Here is a 21987-nt window from a genome sequence, read left to right as displayed (position 1 = left end):
TTTTTTTGTTTCTGGCCCTTTTAAGTCCTCTCCAGCCCCATATGGCAAGTAGTACTAGGCTCTTGAACACACATTACTGCAGCTGAGGGCAGAGTGAGAATTGTGCTATCTAGCAGCTGATTAATCAAACTCTACACCACATCAGGCATCACCCCTTTAGTGTAGCTCCATATCCGGACTGGCCTTGTTTTCCTGCTGCCTGTATCCCATAAAATTACTGCCCAGGAGCAGCCAGCCATATAACACACAAACACTTGGAGGTTACAGGAACTTGTTCTTGTCAGCATTATCCAACCTCTTCCTGAGGGGAGGCAATATAAAAGAATAGAAAGAATGTTGAAATATGTCAGTACCAAAGACTGACGTATGTGAAATGTGTGTTTGATGTCATGTAAAATTCAAGGTTACAATTGATTTCAAACTTTTCTCAAGTTATACCACTTCAATCATAAAATGGGTTATCCAAGTTCTCAATTCAGACCACATTCTGGAACCTGAGCACTCAATAAACCTCCATTACGTCCAGACTGAAGATGAAATTATAACACAGAAAAACATCACTGTTGTGGAACCCACAAAGGTACATATTCAGTACCTTTAATTGTACATTTAAAGTTGTGTCAATTTCACATGCTCAATTTAATTTCCAGGACTTATATTATGTTCTGTAATTTGACACAAATCTATACTCATCTTTCCTTCTGGAGAAAAGGATGTAAGATAGCTTTAGGAAACACAACTGGCCTCGAAAACCACTGCTGTACCTTTAGAATGTACATTTACACACTTTGTACCTTTAGTGACAACAACGTACTTCTACAAACCTTCTGTCTTGAGAGTGTACACAGTTCACTTCGGTGGTCTGTGCTTGGTGACAGACGCCTAATGGTGTTTTCACACCTGTAGTTAGTTTGCTCTGGTCCAAATCAGATAAGTACTTTGGTTGATTTGGTTGTTTTCACACAGGGAAAGACCCAAGCCACCAAAATACGTCACTATAAACCACATGAGAATCTTCTAACTGCTGAATGGTTAGAGCTGAGTGAGTGTTTTTAATACCCAAGATTTTTTAGTAAAATTATACAGAAAAGCTGTGGTGAACTCGTTAGAAAAGCATTAACAGATACTTCCTTCAGCCAAAAAGTGACCAAGAAAACAGAGAATGTTAGATTTTACTGGACACAAAAAAAACCAATACCCTTCTAAACATATCCATGATCAGAGACTCAGTAAATGAGAGGAAATACTGGCCATGTTTTTGAGAGATGGAGGCAGTTTATAGCGCCTTATTACTGCATGGAACCTACACGACTCGACCTTGCCCTTTTGCTTTTCCACTGGCTAAATCTAGCACCTGGTCCAAGTACCTTTTAAGTCCTGAGTTTAAGACTAAGTTTTTTTTTTGTTATTTCATTTCACTAGTGTTATCACTTGCACCTATGTCTAATACACTCACAGGAAGCACTTTAAAAATGATCTTTTTTATTATTATTATTTTGCTGAAGTTCTTGTTGTTGCAGTTAATGTTATTTACTACTGATGACAATGTAAATGGGGGACATAAAAAGGGGAAAGCAAAGGGGAAAACTCTCAAATGTATGTAGCCAAACCTATTAAATCATAAGGAAATGGAATGGCCTATAAAAGGAGAAAACGTATGAACTTTTGTGTTTCAGTCAGCTATCTGGTGCTGTGTGGAACTTTTCCAGTAGTTTGTGGAAACCTAAACCTCTTTCAAATTGCAGTTAATTCTGGCACATCGCTTTCCCACATTATCAGAGCTGGACTTGCCAATCAAAGGCCACTGTTGGTTCGGTTGAAAACTTCTCTTTTATACTTTTCTGAAAGAGAATATAAGTGCTAAATATAACAAAGCATGAAAAATGTTTCCCACTGCAATCTAATAGTCCCACAAGAACAGAAAATACGACACTGAATTACATTTATCAGTGTGTGCAATAAAGCTCAAAGTCAGTCTAATGGATTAGACCAGGGTGTCCAGCTTCAGTATTGAGGGGCTGAAGTCCAGCAGAGTTTGATCATTTCTCTGCTCTGATATGATCAGAGCATCTATGTATAAGACAGTTCCTAAGCCACAAAAGACAATGCTGTCCAGACTCAAGGACAGATGTAGGTACAAGCATCGGCCCACAACACAAAGGACATTATTGTGTATAATAAAGGTGAATAAAACAGTTCAGGAAGCAAAAGCACATAACGCATGTACAGCTGCCACTTCACAATCTGTTTTACACCATGTCGCCTCACACATACATCTGGTCCTGAGAGTTTGGAGCGTTTATGATGGTAAACAATCTTACAGCATATGTTTTGAAGCTCGTTTATTCGACTAACTACTGTTTCTGCTGCTATCATTAAGGCAAATCTCTCCACAACACCTTTTTTTTAAGATCTAGGCACAGATTTATGCCTGGTTTAAAAATGGTGCAACAACAGCCAGTTTGCCATAACTTAGCAAACTCCAAATACCCTACGTTTGTGTGATCTACACAGTGTCTGACCGTTCGTTTACAAGGAACAATCAAGAAACTGCATGTTTAGGGCCTTTTGAAACTGTTATGTAGCTACATAACAAGGCCATAATGAATCAAAGTAGTGTATTAGGCTCAGCGTCCACAGAGTAAGGAAAGGGTAAAATGTATGCTCAAATATAACCCTCCGACATTAATTTAAAAACAAAAAAGGAAAAATAAAATATCTGACAAACAAATTTGTCATTCAATTTCATAAAACTTTCTACTTCCATTTCCTGTAAAGTTTTTCATTTATTCATTTATTTATTTAAACAAAATTTGAAAATGCCAGCTAGTCTTTGCTTTAGGATAACTTTTTTTTTGATGAGTGGAACATTGTATATCCAAAATAAGTGTTTTTAATACTAAGGTTTTGTTATGCATAGGGCTGCTATGATTAGTCGACAAAAATGTGTCGATTCGGAATTTCAGTCAATGCGCCATTAAACCCCTATTTGTGCCGAAGCACACTTTGATCAGAAATTTTATTTGACAGGGTCAATTGTTCTTATCACACAGTGCACAATAGCTAATCTCATTTTTAAGAACTAATCCGCACACCGATTTCAGGACGTCTAAACTCAACCGCTCTCTGGAAACACCAAACCAAACACACCTCGCTCCCGACTATATACACCTGGATCTCCCTTTAAAACTCGGCCTTTTAAACCATTGTAAACATTCATAGTCTGTTTTTAAAAATCGCTTACAGTCTCTGAAAGGTGTTGCTCTGGTTAAAAGCTCTTAAAACATCAGTAAAGCTCCGTATTCACTCGCTCATTACGCCGCCGTAAACATACCTTTATTTCCTGCGGAATGGTAACACAGCATTCCGGAGCTCCTAACGCCAGGCTATTGAAAGTTATAACGTAAAGTCTTTGTGAATATAAAACATAGGGTGTTCCTTTTTAGATTCCGATGTTGAATTGGACCAATGAGCGGCTGGGGTCTGTGTTTTTTGTCAAAAACATTTTCTGCTGGTTTAGTCGTTTCATTAAATTTGAAGGACAAACGTCTCATGCATAATTTGTATTTAGCAAAGATTTAAATGAGAATAGATAGGACAGAACGGAATTTAGAAGAATTCCCCATTGGTGTGGTTCTAGAGTGAGTTAGGATATCATAGCAACTTTATTTTGTACATACTGCAACTTATTTAGGACTTTGACAGGAATGTACGACAGAGTTTTAGGGCCAAAAAAAAGATTCCGATAATAAAGTCAGAATTCTGAGAATATTCTCGGAAATAATTCTGAGAAAAAATCTCGGAATTTTTCAGAGATTTTTTCTCAGAATTATTCCAAGATTTTAATTATATATTATATAATAATTATATAATAATTCTGAGAAAAATCTCTTAATTATTGAGTAAAAAAAGGTATAACATATGTATATGTATAATTTCGAGAATATAATCAGAGTATTTAGAGAAACACTATTTGGGTTATTATTGATTATAATATGTAGACAGACAGACTGTGCGCCATGAGTGAGTTGTGAAAGAAGCAGTCAGTGAAGTGAACAGAATTATTTACTAAACGTAGCCACACGACATGACGACCCCATCAGTGCAGCCCCTGACTGCGATGCATGAGGCTATAGTTTATTGTACGAGTCCGAGCCGTAACGCGATGTAGCCTCGTGGGCGCCGGAGTTCCACTCGCTCTGGATCCATCATTTTCATGATCATTAATTGTACCATGTGAAACTACATGCCATGGGTTTGTGCACTGATTCAGGGTTTAAATACTAATCACACTGTGGTCCTGATGTGGAAGAGAACTGAGTATTTATTCCTGAAATCTATACCATAGTATGACTCACAACACACTGCATTCCACAGTTACACTGTGTGTCTACTCCATTACACGCAGTGAATTATTCCGAGAATATTCTCAGAGTTCTGACTTTATTCTCTGAATCTTGTTTTTTGGCCCTAAAACTCATATAAGAACCACATAGAAGAACATAGTTCTGCTCTGCTAAGTCAAGAGTGGAGACATGCAGTGATTGATGCAACGTCTTAACATAAATGATGTGGTCATATTGCTGTGTATCTCAATAAGACAGGAGTATTCAAACAATCGAAACATTCATTCAGTGAAGATGTCCAAGCTCCTTCTTCACTTTGAATAGAAAATACTGACTATGTCAGAATATGAAAGAGTATCCTTCAGTGTTACAGTGAAGATAACGTGATTAATGCCAGTTTTAGGAGACCATGGTGTGCTCTCTACCCATGGCCGTTCCATTTGTCATGTGGGATATCTTTAATTAAAAAGATATCCGGAGCAGCAGCACTTTCTAATTTTCATGTGATAAGAAATCCTTTGAAATACTTTGCCAGCAAAAGATGTGCGCTATTAGATTGCAAGGTCAGTGTCAACTGAAAATTTGCGTGATTACAGAGTACAGCCATAAGGACATTTAAAGGACACATTACTGAAGTGAATCCCATTTTGCTAAAGAATGTGAACAGCAGCTTGGGTAAATTTAACAATGTTAGCTGTCAGCCCCATTTTAACAACATGACACTTGAGAACGTCAAATTTCAAACCATTTATACTTTAATACACACCTCTTAAACTGACTTAATCTGCATCACATGAACTTATAATTGAATTAAATAGGAGTAAATTCCAAGTCTATATTCCGTTGTCTGGTTTCATCGGACTTAACTGGGCTTACACAGCTGTTGGCACCTTGAACCCTATTAGTCACGGTGTTCACGGTGTTACACCACTGCAAGCCACAGGGTTTTGTCTCTGATCATGGGGTCCCATCAAGAGAATGCAACCACAAGGTAGAAACTTATAGCCAGGGATTTTTGTAAGGAATCCCTAAGGTCAAGTCTTTCTTTGCAATCCTTATGCTACAACAACAGTACATTTGCATATGGCACACAGCACCTTGGAGGCATACATAAGCATTTACTTTAGTGTGCAATAGATCATGTGACCCTCAACAGAGATTTTGAATCTGCCTTTATGTAAATCAGACATTAACGAAGACTTAAATACTTATTTATTATTCAGCAGTTTCTTTCTCATTCATTCTCTCTCTTTATATTCTTCTTTCAACCCACCCCACCACACACACACACACACACACACACTGTCTCTTTAAACACCCTTAGTTTTCAGACTAAATGGGTAAGTGTGTGTATAAAAAATGAAACAAATGTGTCCTTGATTCAAATCAGACCATTTCAAGGTTCTCACAGTTCACTGACACATAATTAAAATGTTGTGTGTGAGAGAGGTGTGAAGGTGTATACGAGCGTTAGTTCGGGCACACTTGAACAACCTAAATGCCACAGTACACTGAATACAAAAACACAAAAAAACCTTGTGCCTCCAGTTGTCCTTGGTATGTCTAAAAAACTGTCAAGCAAAAGGAAACAGTTTGAATGGAGAGAGAACATTTTAAACTCTCCAAAAACCATCAAACCCATGTATGGCACAACAACCAAATATTTGTGTTAGCTTGAGCTTATTTATGCCAGTGTGGGGAAGTGTAATCTGGTCCTAAGATTAAGTCACATCATCAGTGTAATGTCACTGTCAGAAATAGTTGAAAATCACCTTATATAATAAACTAAGTTCAGTCAAAATGTGTCATCACCAGAGTCCATCACCTGAAACAATCAAGAACATTTGTAACAGGAAATAAGGTACTGAAATAAATAACGTAGGTCTAAGTAGCTTTATGTCAGTTGTCATGATGAGCCACGGTAGGTTTCATGCAGCCCTGCTTTATATTTTCTTAACACTGAATAGGTGCAAATATTCAGCAGGGTGACTCATGAAGATAGTTTTGGAGAAGATAGGCTGTTTCTCACTGTGTCCTTGTGGTGACGTAATCTCCCAATGCTCAAGTTACATTTCAATATTCAAGAAGACAAGAAAACTGTAAGAACAACACCTGGATATTGATCCACTCCAAATAACGAGGATGCATAAGTTGCAAAAGGAAATGACCCATCAATCACTGCATAAATATACATCATATACACATCAATAATCAAATTTTTCCATATTATTAAGACTTCATTGTGACCATATGTTTTATTGCTGCTAGCTTTGAAAATGTGCATCTATGAAAAGGTCACGCTGCCTGAATGTGGCCTAAGGTGCGTTAAACTGGGCTGACCGCCAAGCTACATACTCTCACTTCCCTCCTGATCCTTATTATGAATAGAACACTGCTCTTCCAGCTGAATGTAGTTAGGCTTAATAGGTCAGCTGATGATAAGTTGGACTGGTGTAGAGAAAAGGAACGAGGATTTGCATGTTGCGAATCTAAAGGTGGACATATTTGAGTGATTGATTAGGTGTTGTACAACTTCCATATCTTGGAATTGCAATTCTGAAACCACAAAGAGACCTAAATGTGTGAGTCATTGATTCTTAATTGTCGGTTAAATGTGGAGGAAATGCACTTTTGGGCACTTTTGAGACATGCAGTTTTGCACTTTGACCATTTCCCTATTTGTGGTGATTTGGGCTCATATTTGAAATAGCTGAGGGAGAGTCCCTAGCTATGTCTGGACTTACCATTTAACTTACCATGTATCATTCATTTGAAACGTCTCGTTTGAAAACAGGCCCTGGCCACAACTGCTCAAAACACAAACGATTGAACCAAAACTAACACAACTGTCTACCGTGATGGATGTGGGCCCAGCGTGGTGCATGTTTTGATACCCAACCCCGACTTCCAAAAGTACATCTGAGAAAGTTGCGTCAGGGCTGAGCTGAAGTTCAATGTTTCATGGCCAGAGAAAGAGGTGGGGGTGGTGACAGGTGAACCGTGCTATGTACCACCTCAACCTTTGAAACATGGTGAAATAATGAATTTCCTTGTGGCTTTAAACTAAAACACAAAACCACCTCAGAGAGATCCTCATTTCATCAAGAGCAGTAAAAATCTATAAATGACTGAATGCATATTATGAATTCTGATGTGAAGAACAGATATAATACATGAAAATATATTATAATTATGACAGGAAATGTTCAGGATACAAGTGCCACCGACAGTATATATTTTATTTATGGGAGTATGAGACATTGTTTTTGACAGAAACATTGTTTTTTAATTCCAACAAACACATCAGTGCTTCAACTGTTCAGAAACATGAAAGGTCCTTAAAAATGTTTTCCCGATATACAATATGTTTCACAATAATCAACTTATAGACCTGGCATGTAACTCACTCACTCATATTTAGCAGGCTAAAAATTGTTCACTGGGGGTCGATGCTTTAGCTGGCCCATAGGACAACCAATTGTCTGCATGTTTTACATACTCTGCTGCACTAAATGCAATTAGACATGGCTAATTATGCTCTTATTAGGAAACAAGCATCTTCTGAGTCTTTAAATACTAGTGATATACACAGTATGCTCAGAAACTGCTGTAACACAATGATTTGTTAAATAAAAATAAGTAACATATTAGCCACAGGAGATAAACAGTAACGTAGCCCCTCATACAGTATATGCATAAGTAAAAGTGTATCTTATGACAAACATTATACATAAATTGATTTTAAATAATAATGTAAAACTTGCTATCTGTCATTACCACTACACATTCTTTGCCTCATTTTTAATAACTCCATCCCTGTTGCCTCTGAAAATACACAAAATGTAAAATAAAATAAATAAAATTTTCACTGAAACGGCCCAGTGTAATGAATCCTTGAACACTACGTGAACATTAATATGCTGAATAAATAATTAATTTCAATTTAGTACAGCTGGAGGACACAGCCAGTCAGTTTCATGAGCTCTAATGAGGACGTATGTGGTACCAGAGGGAATGGATGTTTAAACATGTACATGCTTATCACTTGAAACTCACCTTGAAACTGTTTGAAGGGAAAGTATGTAAAGCATTTGTTTCAATATATGTTTTAACATCATCTGCTTTCTGTAATACTTAAATATTTTTGGGCATCTTCACCTCACAGAAATAATGTTTCATAAATAAGCTGTACATATTTTAAATATTTAAATTTATAGTAGATGATATTTATGCATGAAGTACGTAATCAAGGTCAGTATAAACATGAATTGGGCCCATATGATTAATGCAATATTCAGCAGTCTAGTGAGGTGACGTCAACATGCTAATGTCTTATTTTCAGGAAGCTGGCTTTGAACCAAATTTAGGATTGCATAAATCACAGGGTCATTTGAAGTCCTATAAGCTCAGTGTCAAAAGAGCCTCATATTTGAAGTGACCAGAACATTGTAACTCAATGTCTGGACTTTCCCACAGATGTGCCCTATGGGGTTAAGGGTCTCCTTTTTGTAATGCTCCATGCTCCAGAAGCCAGCACCCACTGACTGACACTTTCTACACCCAGAGCTGATGACCTATTGTGGGAATGAGCAATACAAGGAAGCCCCTTTGGAGTAAAAAGCAGTGGGGGCTAGAAGGAGAGATGGCTTTGTGTCTGTAGGAAAACAGAGGGGTCCTTTCACAGGGCACATCATAGTCTTTGCTACGTGGGTGAAGATGCAACTGATTCATGGATATATGGCCACACAGAGTGAAGCAAGTTTAATACAACATCACTTCATGTTCCATCTCATGTTAAAATGTATGTCATTTACAAAAATGGTTATTTAAAGAGCCTTCAAATTAACGTTCTTTCAGAAACTAAAGGTCATCGTATGGCACTGATCAAATGAGCCACAGGGATGACTTATGAACCGAATCTCGTCACATATTAAGCCCAAACACACATGAAAACATGTAAACAGTGAATAAACAATAACCCTCACCCACACGATACAACATTACCCCAAAATAACCCCAAAACAGTGAAGAAATGTTGCCAAGGTGCATGCTGGGAGCCCTGCAGTGAGCACTTCCTAAGTCCTGAGCCGCAACACAATCTAATTTAAATTTTTATGATCATTTAATTTATGGCAACCCTGCAACTCTCTCTATATAGGTATTTTTAGTTTTATGAATTCTGTAAATATTCAGTTTGTAATAGCCAGTTCTGTTTGGGAGACAGAGCTCCTATGTCAAGTTATTAAACACATTCTCTTTAGTTCAAATGACAGAAGAACTGACAATGACAGTCTGAACGAATAACTGATAACATACTCTTGTTTTTAAACTGCTACCCTATAGCAGCCAATTCAGAGATGTGGCTTTTACTGCTAAAGCTGTCTACTAACCAGGCAGTCAATATAAAAACCTTACAATCGTATAGCATTTCCACCGCAAGTTCAATCGGCAACCTTTCAGCAGCACTATGACATTTAAAACTGGAGGCTCGTTCTTTAGTGAACTGGGGAGCAGCCACATGTGTTGTGGCTATAAGAACCGCTGCATGTGCCTGGAAGCATCGTCTGTGGTAAAGCAGCGAGGGTGAGATTTTTCCCTCTTTCCCTCAGATTCCAGCCTGCAATCCAAGGGAATGCAGCCAAGAGTCGAGCAACAGTGCGACAAAGAGCCAGCCTTAAAAAAGGCTTTCTTTTCTCTACCTTTCATCCTCTCTGTCTCTTGACTGTCTTTTATGACTTAAGCCCTCAGGCTCATCTCTCATCATGACATTTGTAGTGCCTTGCTATCCTTCTATCCCTTTCCGTTTTGCTCCCATTACCCAAGGGGAGAGGACACATTAATGTATGGGGGCAAAGGAGGGCAACAAACCTTCCTCCACAACATTTATGTATAGTTCTTTGTGGGGAACTTACTGAGGCACAGGCAGTCACTCTGCTCATGTCACCTCAAGCATGAGAGAAAACTGCCTTTAGCAAGAGAAGGACTTAGTGTCACATTTAGTGTATTGATTGCTAGCAAAGACTTTTAGCATAGATTAACAATCTTGCATAACCACAGTATTTCAAAGGCCAGTGTGGCCATACCTTACAAAACAGTGTACATATGTTGGATAAATTCTTACCCGTATTTTAGAAGCTGTAAATATTTGATATCTGTAGACATATTGTATCAATATTTTGAAAATGTGATGTAGCTAAATAGAGCTAACTAAGAGAGTAGTACATCATTATTACAGAATTCCAATACTACATTCAAGTAGTACTAGATAATAAATTCCGTCTTAGTGGTCTAAAGTTGGACTCAAAATGGACTCAAACATGGTGTAACTATTTTCTGTGTTAGCTGATTTTGGCTAGCCAATTAGCTAGGTCTATGTATTTCTTTGTCTGCCAAGTTTCAAAAAGCTAGCTTCAGGTAATATCTGCCAAAATTCAGCAGTGTGACCACACATAAAATTTAGCAAAATTTGTGCATTGAAGTGATATAGTAGCATTTCCTAAAATTATAGAGTGTAATTTGTTTACTGCGCCATGGGATCTAAACCTGCAGGCTGCTGAAAACACATTGCAGGGTTCTTTTGATACTGTAATTGACAAATGTTGCTTTCTCTCTTTCCTTCTCACTGCCTCTTTTTCACTCACACTTACTTGCAGGCGTCCTTCCTCCTCTGCTTTTCTCTGGCTGGTTGGTGTCTAACCAGTTGCAGCTGGATGTCTGTATAGCTTTACCTAGCACTTGGTAATTTCTCTGCTGCTCACTGGGAGAAAACACACACAGCGGGCTCAAGACCACACGCTTCTTATTAATTACCTGTCTAATCGTTTGGAGCAGTCTGGAGGGAGCCTTTGACGGTTAGATTGACAGGGTTTGGCCAGTTGAGGCAGTGAAGAGGATATTTTGAGATGGAGCTCAGCAATCCAACTCCATCTCTGGGAATTGAAAGTGAATCATTCTCTTCTTGAGTTTGACATTAAGGTTTTGACTTTCAGTAGCTTCATGAACCATCCACGCTAAGGGAAAACATACCGGTATATGGTGGCTGACTTGTGGCTAATGACTGATGCTTTAAGATTTATCATTAACTTGTGCAGACTCAGTAGCTCTAAGGTAGGAAATGAGCAAAAATATAAAAAATAAATGAATAAATAAATAAAGACCTTTTTACAAAAATCCCAAGCAGTCTTAAGCCAATGCTAACAGATTGCCCATATGTGGAATCTTCTGCTGCAAGAGGACGTCCCTGACCGTCAAAGACCAACACCCTCTTTCTGGAAAAACCACACAAATAGCCTGAAATTCCACTACAGCGTGTACCCCATTTTCAGCATCTTGATTCTTTTTGTCCTTTTTCCCCAACATATTTGGCCTGCAGTTAGCTGCCAAGGTTTCTGAAGCATTACTGAGAGAGAGAGTTAGAGAGAGAGAGAGAGAGCGAGAGAGAGAGAGAGAGAGAGAGAGAGAGAGAGAGAGAGTTAGAGAGAGAGAGAGAGCGAGAGAGAGAGAGAGAGAGAGAGAGAGAGAGAGAGAGAGCATGAAAAAGAGAGATGAGAGTGAAACAGGACAAAAAAGAGAAAGGAAAAATAATCAGATAAAGAAAGGTGAGGGATGACAAAGGTGGGAGACAGAGAGAGAGAGAGAGAGAGAGAGAGCAGGATAGAGAAAGAAAAACTGATAAAACTAAAATCACAGAAGAGAGATGAGAGTGAAACAGGATAAAGAAAGAGAAAGGGATAATAATCAGAGAAAGAAAGGTGAGGGATGACAAAAGTGGGAGACAGAGAGAGAGAGAGAGAGAGAGAGAGAGACATGGGAAACCAATAGAAAGCACGCCTGCTGAATGCAGTTAATATTAAAGGTCCCATTAAACAACAGGCCCCCATTCGGAAAGTTGGTCCCAGGGTGGAAAACAAGAAAAACGAACAGAAAGTTAGAAACACCGCGAATGCTGAAACAATTAAGACCATATTTTGAGCTACAACAAGCTGCTGACAAACACACACAGTGATGAAAGTGATAACAGATCTTAATGTGAATGGTTTGTTCTCACAGTAAGCGATGCATACAGAAGCACAGCTGTTCAGGACGTACTTGACAGAGTAAATCTTTATAAAGCACTTTCTCACTCTCACTCTTTCTGCCCTTCTTTCACCAGATCTTGCTTGGTGAAAACTAACAAAATAATACCCATCTACCTATTTAATTTAATGCTGAAATATTTGCTTCTTTAGCACTGAAACTGCATGTAGTGCTGGGTAAGATGATAATCAATATCATGATTAATTGAATATTTTTCCTCAATTACAATTAATAGGTGATTTTTTTTGCCCTCATAGTTCACAGACAAGGCTTGTACTGTAAATGTGCTGATGCTTAAGCATTAAAACTGGCATGTTTTTGTCTAAGGCCAGCACGGTGGTGCACCAGGTAGTGTCGCAGTCACACAGCTCCAGGGACCCACCTTACTCTGTGAGGTCCAAACAACACAGGGTACTTGGTTGGCCTTGGTGTTTAGGTTCTCCTCAATGTTGCTTCCATGTGGCATGTTGGATGGGGCAGAATCACATGAATACATGCATGGTACTGTGGTTTTAACGGGACCATACATGAACACAGTGGGGGACATATTAACAGAATAAAAAAAAAAAGTCGATTTCTGAGGTAAGTGTAAAATGACATTCATCTTACTCAGTATTAATTAGCAGCAGATTTAAGATATCAGGTTGGTATTAAGTAGGGTTGGGCGGTATAATTCATTCATTCATTATCTGCAACCGCTTATCCAGTTCAGGGTCGCGGTGGGTCCAGAGCCTACCTGGAATCAATGGGCACAAGGCAGGAATACACCCTAGAGGGGGCACCAGTCCTTCACAGGGCAACACATTCACTCACACCTATGGACACTTTTGAGTCGCCAATCCACCTACCAATGTGTGTTTTTGGACTGTGGAGGAAACCCACGCGGACACGGGGAGAACACACCACACTCCTCACAGACAGTCACCTGGAGCGGGAATCGAACCCACAACCTCCAGGTCCCTGGAGCTGTGTGACTGTGACACTACCTGCTGCACCACCGTGCTGCCTTGGAAGGTATAATGTTTATACTATATACTTCTGGCATTTAAAAATGTGGATGGTATCTCAAAATGAGGGCAGTATTTCAAAATTATTATGTGTGTGGTGTGTCAAATTTCTGTTCTGTGTCAAACGAATGTCTGGCTCACAGCACAGGATTTTAAAAATCCTAACCAATGTTGAAAAACTGTGAGACACCCCACACATAAAGACATTTTTCACCGGTTTTTCAGTGCTTGATCGTTGTTAGTCCTCAAAGTCCCCACACTACACGATCTGCCCTGAATGAAACGCCATACACACCAACAGACATCTCCGCACCTCAAAAAACAATTTTTATAAAAATAAGTATTCTTCCAAAATGCTACATCCTGAGAGCAGACAGGAGTTTCTCACGCGCTCAGACATTGTCCGAAACTTGCAGTAGCTGACACCCTGCACTCTTGTTGTTTCACAAGGCAGCATTTTGAATTAAAATGTTTGTAACATTAGAGTCACATTAGAGTACAATAACTTCGAAAATATTGGAACAAAAACAGGCAGCATTTTAAACAAGCTTTAAATACCGACAGCGCTCTGCAACTCCTTCCCTCAGAATACTGCCAGAGTTCACAGCACTCCACTCATTTCAGAAACAGCCTGGATGTAAACAAACACGGTGAAATTTAAGGCATGAGGTTAACGTGGTGTTTCACACGTGTCCACCCCACACTACAGAATTCTGAGTCGTAATTATTGCACATTTCCTATTCATGATTCACAATCGGGGTGGCCCCCACTGCACTGGGACAAGATTGGTGGGGTATATATTGGATTATAGACTCAACACACTACAGGACAACCTAGGAAGATAACCATAAAATCAGGAGATTGCTTGTGATTGTCGGGAGGACTTTATCCTGTAGTGTGGGCCAGGTTTAAGGTACAAGGCCAAAGAGATCATTCATGTGCACAGAAAGGGGGCGCTGTGGGAGCTCACCAACTGGTTATCACACTCTGAGAACAGGTGGAGAAAAAACACAAGCCCAGTAGCCCACCACAGTTGAAGCAGAAAACCGACAAGACCCTTCACTCGACATTATACTCACAGGTATGACACTTGATCCTCTAAATATGTGATGTGCTATGGCTATTTAGAACAGTGCATCTTATTTCTAACATTTCTTTTCCTCCAGCACCAGTGGCTGAAATTTGCTCTCTCAGAAACGGGTTTCTATCGTCCACACGCGTGTCTGTGTGCACTGTCGGGATGCGCTGAGCTCAACTGTACAGCACCAACACTGCGAAAAACTCCCTCGCCTTTGTGCTCACAGATATGAGGCCCAGCGCAACCCGAAAGTGCGCCCCCACCCCCTCCCCACGGTAATCATCTATACTGTGTATTATTTTCAGATGGTATGACAGTAAGAAAAACATGGATACCACCCATCACTAGTATAAAGTGAGAAAAATGTTGGGCTGAGGATTACCATCAGCAGAACGAAATTTTACGGGTAGGGTTTATTGACGTTCACACACAATAGGCTGTGCCACCAAGCCTCCTAAATCCCTCCTCACTCCTCACGCTACCGCCAGACTGCCAAGGAAGTTCAGTTGGTTTTGAGCTGACATGCTTCATTTGGTGTAAAATGTTTTCATTGCTTTATTTTTGTGCTCAACAGACACCCAGCAAGTGAGAAAAAAAAAGAATGAAGGACATATGATGGAGATTTAGAACAGAGAAGGCCGTGATCGTGGAGCTCATTATAATTTAAACTCTCACCAGCGCCTGTTAAAGCCCAGTTTCCACTCAACAGTTTCAGAAGATGAAAGACACACTATTGATCTTACCCCTTTGCTGACGTCGCCACCTTTTCAACACTACCAACTCATTTTGAATTACTCCTTTCTTTCTTTTTTTGCAGAGGATTACATCTAACTATAACACAGCACTCCATGTGCCGAACTGTGCTCTGCAACATCTCATTGCATAATAGGATCAAATCAAAAGAGTGCTCGCGAAAGGACTGGATCATACCCGTTTGCCTCATTAATCAAGTCCATAAGTGATCTTATTATTAGTTTTATAATCACAACTTGGCCTTTGAGAAAGACTTTCACACACTTGATTTATGTTTGTTTAAAGCTGACTTTACGGAGCAATATTTTAATAGAACTCATCATTCTTTACCACTCTGCCTCACCATAAGACGCCTTAAATGCTCATTCATCTTTAAACTTCATCTTTAAGAAAGAGTGTTTCCATCTACTGGTCGAAGTGAGAATGTCCGGCGCGGGAGAACTGAGACATTCATTTCATTTCTGAAGGCTGCCTGTGGTTACTTCAGTTTGCCAGTAGGTATCCCACAAAGTGTGCTATGCACTGTGGAAATCTTTCATTCACTGAAGGAACATGTATCAGATAAAAAACTGACACACTCACAGGCCACTTTATTAGGTACCTTGCTGGTAAAGGGACTCCCTGACCACTCTTCATTTATTTTACCACTCAATTATGTAAAACATTCAGTTTATGGGAGATATTTAATAACAAATTAAATATTAATGAAATGAAAATACAAAGCAAGATAAGTGTAAAAAGATAAGAGGTTCCTTAAGTGGAATGTAAGTTAATAAGTAATCAAACTTATGCATTATTGAAGGTCGAATGTGAACAAAACAACAACTGAAAAAGATGGCAATAAATAAACTACATTTTGGTGCCTAAGCTTCTTTATAATCTTTTCCATGCCACCTTCAATTGTGCAACACTTCCATTCTGACATCTAAGCTTTTGTTCTATTTTTCTAAGCCACCTTAAAGAGTGCTAGTCTTAAACTAGACTAGTCTTAAATAGACTAATTGAATTCCATAGGCATCGTTTAAGACGTCATGGAAATTATTATAGACGCTATCAGTTCTGTTATATGTTCAGATGTGAAGCACCTCATGGAACACATTCACTCACCCACATTTATTCTCACTTAATCACAGTTGGGACCTCTCATACTCACTCACATTTAGAAATGCATATTTCAGAGGATGTTCACCTTCTTTGATGACCACCACTGCAACAAATTATAAAGTGTTATAGAGAGAATGTCCCTATCAGACAAAAAGAACTCGAAGAACAAGTCCCACTCTTGCTTCAGAGCAGAAAAAAACATATGCAGATGTTTCTATCCATCTTTCCATAGTGAGAGGACAAGTCAACACCATGAGTCTGAAATGATGTGTAGCTGTCAAGAAGCCATTACAGAGAAACGACTGTTAGGCTGTGTGTGTGTGTGTGTGTGTGTGTGTGTGTGTGTGTGGCACATGGCAGTACTGCTGGAGTTTTAAATCTACTAGTTCACCCACCAAATATGTCCAGCCCACCGCATCCTGTGGCCTGAAACTGTGCAGCAGCACATGAGAAACTTCTTAAACTCTACATGTACAAAGTGGATTAACAACGTAAGTGTGTCTAAAGGAGTAAGTATGTGCAAGTTTCCAGCATTCAGAATGATTTTTATGATTAGGGTTGTGCTATTAGGTTATAAAAGAGCATTACCACTCCAGCAATACTGGAATTTCTTTGACAAAATGACTGATGATACACCCACCAAAATCTTCTTGGAGGGTCTGTGTATAGCCTGTAAATAGCCCTCGTTTTGTTTGTAGGGCCAAGCATTCACCTGTCTGGATCACTCAAAATCCACCTCACGTGTCCTCACATGAGGGCCCAGCTCATAAACGGCATAACAGGAATAGCTACAAGTCAAGTGTTTCCAAAAACATTATCCTAGCCTCTGTGTCTCTCACAAACTCTAAGAAGAACACACTGGCCTACATAAAACCTCAAGGTGTTTTGTTAGCGACCACAGGCTATACACCACTCAGTGGAAGTCATGGCACGTCAAGTAGCCAGAACAGCTTTGTGTATCACCCTCAAAAGTCTGGACAGCGTTTCATAATGGTGAAACCCAGCACAGCTCCCATTCTCGACTCTGTACTCACAGAAACAAGCGGCTCTGAGACAGAAAAGCGCTTTTGGCTGTCACACAGTGAGATAAGCTAACACACACACGCGTCGTGTAGCTTTATAGGCGTCTGTCACACCCTCCAGCCCACCACTCCACCACAACGCTACATTTTCCACACACACCAAAACCCCTAGTGCTGCATTAACACCCACAGTATTGAATTAACACCTATGGTGTTCTTTAATTCCAGCTGGACACAGAGTTCATTAACACGGTTTGTTTTGCTGCCCAACAAAAGCCTTTGCAGGGGATTGATTCTAGGGGGGGGTTTGTAGCTAATGAAGAGGAAGCATTTGTCTACCTGGTGGGCAGTTGCACTCAGGTGAAGTCTGGCGGACAGTCCTTATCCTGGCAAACTGTTCAAAGGAGCGCTGGCAAAGAAATCAGCAGAAGAAAAAGGTATTAAACAGGATAAGGCTGGGATGAATGGACAGTACGGCACAGTGCTGAGGTTCCAAAATGTCAACACATTTCCACAGGAATGTTAAATAGCATTAAATGTAGGTTTTTTTTCTGATATTTGATAAATTAGTTTAAAAAAAGTATTAAATATTATGAATATTCTTATTGTTCATTGTCTGGTTAAATATTAATTAAGCAAACTGTGCAGCTAATGTATCAACATCGGCAGAGAAATCTCACTCACTGTACTTACTTTTGGAAATACTAGTGTGCTATTTGTGGCCAAAAGTTTGTGGACACCTTGTGGTCCTTCATAACAAACATTGCTTGTGAAATCAATTGATAGGTAGTGTGTCCCTCTTTGCTGCAGTAACAGCCTGTACTCTCCTGTGGGAACATTTCTGTGAGAATCTGATGGCACTTAGCCACGATAGCTGAATGGTTAGAGGATCCGTTTGGACCACAGTAGTCATTCATGTTTCACAGAGAGTATGATGATCTTGGGCACATGTGCAGCAATGCACAGCATGGCACTCTACTGGCAAAGCTGCGGGTGCACGGTTAAGCAATGGGTGGCTGTTAAATACCTTTAGATTGGAGTCAGTGTTTTGACATCTGTTTGCTCTACATCTATCAAGGCCTACTGCATGCTACACCTGTACACACGTGATACCCATCTGAACACAGTCTTGCTGGTCTGTGTAGTGCTCTCCTGACCTGTGTATTTGTGTTGTCTGGTGTTGTTATGTTCAGCAGTGTTGGGTATCTAAATTGTACTGAGTTATACAAAGTTATAGTAACAATATCTATTCACTTGAATTGACTTATTAAGAAGAGTGTCTACAAACTTTTGGGACTACAGTGTATTCACTAGTTAATTTATGAATAATTACAGAGTGTTTAGCGGTGTGTATCCTCAGGACCGCTCACCTGCGCCAGCAGCTCGTCCACTCTCTCGCGGATCACCGAGTTCAGCTGCTCGCTTGAAAGCCCCGCAAACGGGTAGGACAGGCGCGCGCTCTCCAGATCCGCCACTCGATCCGTGACGTTGTTGCTGTGGACGCCAAGGAGGACGCAGAAGGCGACGGACACGGCGGAGAGCGCGAGCGGAGCTCCGGACACGGCAGCTCGGAGGCAGTGTCTCCGTCGCTTGCTCGCGCCGGAATCGCTCTCCACGTTCGCGGCGCACTCGCGCGCTTCCTTCGCTTGCAGCGCCTTCATCGTTTTTTAACGGTCACCGCGTCAGACCCGAGCAGAAATGAGCGCGAGCCTCTGTCGCTCGCCGTCAGTTAACTTCACCACAGCGTCTCACGCTCAACGGACGGTATGACGTCAGCGTGCGGTGCTCGTGGTGACAGGGTGAGAGAGAGAGAGAGAGAGAGAGAGAGAGAGAGAGAGCAGGATAATCAACGCGCGCTCGGAGCCCCGAGAGAGATGCTTTCTGCCCAACTTTGTTGCGCTGGCAGTGAAAAGATATGAAACGCGGCGCGTGCACTCCGAGACTCCCGCGCGCTTTGGGCGAAACTAAACACACAGGCGCGAGCGCAGCACGTTCCGCGCGCTCCGTTCAAACAGCACCGCCTCCGAATCTGATTTGAGGAGCGTTCTGTGGAGACGCTCTCCGCTCTCACATCAGCAGCTCTCTCTCTCTCTCTCTCTCTCTCTCTCTCTCTCTCTCTCTCTCTCTCTCTCTCTCTCTCTCAGCAGTATTCCCAGGACCAGTACTTCTGGACCAGGAGCACATTTCTGAGTTTTCTCTGCTCTTAACGCAGTGTGTATAAGCAGCACATGCACAAAAATGTCCAGTACACATTCTCTAGAACTAAGAACCATTATTGCATTAAAGTCATTTTTGAATGTTGTTGGCTTGGTAAACGTCTCAGAGTACTGATGGATATTCCTGACCCTGGAGGTTTCAGACCTGACCTTCACTATCAGGTTAGATTAGAGCTTGAGGTTCCCTTGTCTTAAAGAAAAACTTGGAACGATGCCATAGAAGAACCACCTTTGATTCCCAGTAGAACCCAATTTTTTTTAAGGACCATTGAGAGAAATTCATTCATTCATTCATTTTCATCATCCTGTTCAGCGTCATGGTTGGTCCAGATTCGCAAGGCAGGAACACACCCAGGACCTGAGGACAGTTCATCACCGGGCATCACATGCTCACAAAGTCATACACTCGCACCTATGGAAACTTTTAAAGAGCCAGTCCATCTACCAACATGTTTTGGACTGTGGGAGGAAACCCATGCAGAGGTGACTGTGTGCCCCTCTCCATAGTTCCATAAATCCATAGTTTTTACATAAACATGCATGGATTTGTCTTTGTACAATGTGCAATTAATTGTGGCTTCTGCATTTAACACAATCATGGAAGTGAACACACACACACACACACACACACAAGTGCACTAGGGACAGTGACAGTGAGCGTGCACACACACACACACAAAAGCAGTGCCCCCAATTTTGAATCAGCAACCTTCCAGTCCCAAGCCCACATCTCTGACCACAGCTGACCCTTGGTTTTACAGAATGAATAAATTATTTATACACTGCGTTCCTATGTCCAAGCCAATAACGTTTAATTTTTTAAGATTGTAGTTTCACTAAATCCTCCTCTAGAAAGTTTGTTTCCCCTGAGTCTTGTGTCCTGAGTGGTATAGCAGAGTGGTACAGTGGTACAGTCTGCATGGCTAACAGGCAAGACAGCAAAGCAAGAAAATGAATAGCAAACATTGTTTGTTCCCAGAATGTATGTTGGGCACAATGGTGTGGTTGAGGCCTTTGACCAAATGATGGGTTCCCAGCTGGGCAGCGAGGATTTGCTGGCTGCAGTTTCTCACCACAACTCTATTCGGCCCCCTATAAGGCAGAGCTGCGCTGATTGATCATGGCTGCTGCCTGTGTGGACATCTCAGCCCCCCCACATCCACCCCTCAAAAAAAAAACCTAGTCTGGTCTGAAGCAGGACACAGATAGCTCTAGTGGGAGAGAGCCTCTCAGTGGTGCACAGTAATGAAAATAAGAAATGGAGTCAATCACATATCAAAGTTATTGTATTTGGCAAACTGTGAGCTGTGAGCATTGGCAGAAATGGATAAAGGGATGTTCAGATTTCATATTTTGGGGTTAGGTAAGTTCCTTCACCTGAAGCCGTGTCCTCATCATAGTCAGTGACGTTAAATAATAAGAACAAATTGGGTTTAGCTTTATGCTGAACTTTAGCATAAAAACATGGTGGTGGCCAATAGTTGGTAGACACAGACCCCTTATTATAAGTAAATACAGTTACACAAAGGTACACCTACAGTTGGCACACAGCTTGTTTAATCTCCATAAAAGCATGAAACAAACAGCATGGCACATACGTCACCATGCTCAATATCATGTGTCGGCAAGAAAGGTATAAAACTGCCAGCGAAGGATATGGAGCAGTGAAACTGTGTTCTCTGGACTGATGGAGCGTATTCCAATACTATTACAATGAGTTTGGTGTGCTTTACATGACCCAAAACAAATCATCCGGAATCAGCACCTGACCACACCGATGTTCTTTTGGCTGAATGCCTTTAAATCCTCACAGATATGTTGTCAAAAGTCTTCCAAGAAGAGTAGATCCTATTACTGCAGTCACCTTTAATTGGTGTATATTATAAGAATGAAACAGTGAATGCACATCCAATGATGGAGTACCTCACAAGCAACAATGGTCTTCATTCATTCATTTTCTGTAACCAGTTCATCCTGTTCAGGGTCGTGGTAGGTCCAGAAAGTACACAGAATCATTCGGCGCAAGTCTGGAACATACCCAGTCCGTTAGAGGGCACCATACATTCACTCGTTCACATCAGTGGGCCATTTCCCACAGGCAGTCCATCTACCAATGTGTGTTTGTATGGACTCTGGGTGGAAACTGGGGCATGTGGAGAAGTCTTATGCAGACACATGGTGAACACACTAAACTCCTCGTAGACAGTGAAGCTGGATATGAACCCACAACAAAGAACTCTTCAACAGAGACAATAAATGTTGTACCATGGTGCCACCCATTTGCAATGTTGCAGCCACATAATTATTATCAGATAAGTATATATATATATATATATATATATATACTAGTTTTATATATATATAAGTATATATAAGTAAAAAAT

The 21987-nt window shown here is 40.6% G+C and overlaps 1 protein-coding gene across 1 annotated transcript in view; it reads right to left on the bottom strand.

The window, feature by feature from the left end:
* Positions 1-19065, bottom strand: part of LOC136707807 (collagen alpha-1(XXV) chain) — a 221528-nt gene extending 202463 nt beyond the window's left edge. The window contains exons 1-2 of the mRNA XM_066682067.1: positions 18758-19065; positions 17727-17796 (exon numbers count right to left, since the gene is read on the bottom strand). Coding sequence (XP_066538164.1) covers positions 17727-17796; positions 18758-19048 — 361 coding nt within the window. The 5' untranslated portion in view covers positions 19049-19065. The remainder of the gene's footprint in view (positions 1-17726; positions 17797-18757) is intronic.
* Positions 19066-21987: the final 2922 nt, after the last annotated feature.

Source organism: Hoplias malabaricus, chromosome 9, assembly GCF_029633855.1.
Source record: "Hoplias malabaricus isolate fHopMal1 chromosome 9, fHopMal1.hap1, whole genome shotgun sequence".
In the NCBI taxonomy this organism is placed as follows: Eukaryota; Metazoa; Chordata; class Actinopteri; order Characiformes; family Erythrinidae; genus Hoplias; species Hoplias malabaricus.
Note: the sequence above shows the minus strand (reverse complement) of the source record. Positions and strands in the feature narration are given on the sequence as shown.